Source organism: Phaseolus vulgaris, chromosome 3, assembly GCF_051622355.1.
Source record: "Phaseolus vulgaris cultivar YP4 chromosome 3, ASM5162235v1, whole genome shotgun sequence".
NCBI lineage: Eukaryota > Viridiplantae > Streptophyta > Magnoliopsida > Fabales > Fabaceae > Phaseolus > Phaseolus vulgaris.
This window is the reverse complement of record NC_143500.1, coordinates 10,389,561-10,391,345: the sequence shown is the minus strand read 5'-3', so window position 1 is coordinate 10,391,345 and position 1,785 is coordinate 10,389,561. Positions and strand designations below refer to the sequence as shown.

Below are 1,785 nucleotides of genomic sequence, written 5' to 3'. Positions count from 1 at the left end.
TTTAATTAAAAAAAATTACAGATTAATGAATTTAATTAATGCTACCTACATCATTTACAACTTTAACCGAGAAATACTCCCTTTTTCGCATTTTTGCATTTGCTCTTTTACTTAATTCTCAAACTAAGTGCATCATTTTGGTAAAATTTTCGAATCTATTCTTATGATTCATGTATTTATGTAGCCTTCTCATTCCCTCATTCACGATGGTTAGTGATTTTCAATGAGCTTGGTACCATAAAGGCACGCGTTTGGTTTTAATAAAAAAACGTGATTTAAATAAATAGCAAACAAGGGCGATGAAGATGGGGAGGTTCCACGGTGGACAAAGCGATGGAACCTTATCTGGAATGAGCCAATGGATTTCCACCATCAGATCACACCACTTATTCAAATAACATCCACATCTTGTTATTGTCCGGGGCTAACGTTACCCAATGGCTCATTTGCTAACACCACCTCCTACCACTGCTGCAACACCTCTCTCCGCCGCCAGAGCCCGGAAGAGCCTCCTCTATTCTTGGAAAAATGGTCACTTTCCAACGTCAAAAGTGTGCTGCTTTCATCACCAATATCAACAGTCACAGCCCTCTTCCATCTCCGATCTTAATAAAGTCCCTCCTCATCGTGGCCACTCTCTGCATCGCAGGTATCTATCTCCTTTATTATCAGCATCAACTGCAAAACTTGTAATACTTTATAAGTTCTCAAAATAAACAAATGTTATTAATTTATTATTATTGTTATGCTTTATTGAAATTAAATGGAATAAGGAATGGTGCATTGTTATTACAATTACAATATTGCATGTAGGACATTAGTGGGGTTGAGTGGTGCGGCAGTGGTGGGGTTGGGTTTGGTTGATGAGCAAAGGGCAAGTGGTGCTGCAAGGCGTCCACCGCCTCCACCGACGGAGAAAAAGGACCCCAGCGTGAGTGGTGTTATGGCTAAAATATTGGCTAGCAAGAGGAGAAAAGAAGCCATGAAAGAAGAAGTTGACATGCTAAGAGCGAGAGGCAAAAGTGTAAATAAAGAGGCACCACCACCACCACCTCCTCCTCCTCCTGAATAGTTTCCATGTGTTTAACCTTTCTATTGTCGCTTTCAAATGGTTAATGTTAGTGTTGTATTACTATTATAAGACCTTTTAGCTGCACAGGTTTTATGGAGTGAAATGACCTTCTTTCTTGAAAGGAATAAATGTGGTTTTCATTTACAATTTTCATTTACCAACTTCTTAAATCAGGTTAGGGTGGAACAGCACTACTCAAAGATTTTTAAGTCATATAACTGTCAATAATGGTTGCGCTTACAAAGAGCTAATGTTGATATTCCATTACTATCTTACGACAAATGTATGAAAAGTTAGATAATAATTTGTTTTTAGAAGTGGATATCGAATCCACAATTAACATTGAATCTTCAATAAACATTTAACTCACAATGAAGAATTCTAAAATTTGAAGTATAATATTTACTAAATATGAAAAGATGTGTAAAAATTTGTTTGAAAGGTTGTTTGTATAATGAATTTCTAAGAAATTAAATAAAAGCAAAGTAAATGGTTTGGATGAGTAAATTGAGAAAATTGGAATTTGGTTTATCCTTCTGACTTTTTTTTATCTTCAATTATAAAAACATATAATATAGCATTGCATCTTTATTGACATTGATGCACATATAAAAATCATTTATATTGATTTTTCGCATACAAAATTATTAAGAATATTTCTTAAATATTGATTTCTCGCATATTTATAAAAACCTTTTATCATGACGAACAAA

The 1,785-nt window shown here is 34.7% G+C and overlaps 1 protein-coding gene across 1 annotated transcript; it reads left to right on the top strand.

Moving 5' to 3' along the window:
• Positions 1–312: 312 nt before the first annotated feature.
• Positions 313–1,219, top strand: LOC137806537 (uncharacterized). Its single transcript, XM_068606730.1, has 2 exons — positions 313–649; positions 814–1,219. Exons 1-2 carry the CDS (start codon positions 438–440, stop codon positions 1,070–1,072), a joined length of 471 nt encoding a protein of 156 aa, XP_068462831.1. The 5' UTR covers positions 313–437; the 3' UTR covers positions 1,073–1,219.
• Positions 1,220–1,785: the final 566 nt, after the last annotated feature.

What these genes read in the sequence shown, in the direction of transcription:
- LOC137806537 (XM_068606730.1), top strand. Translation starts at nt 438, where the DNA reads ATGGCTCATTTGCTAACACCACCTCCTACCACTGCTGCAACACCTCTC. An exon ending in GGCCACTCTCTGCATCGCAG is followed by an intron (nt 650 to 813) that starts GTATCTATCTCC and finishes TATTGCATGTAG; the next exon opens with GACATTAGTGGGGTTGAGTG.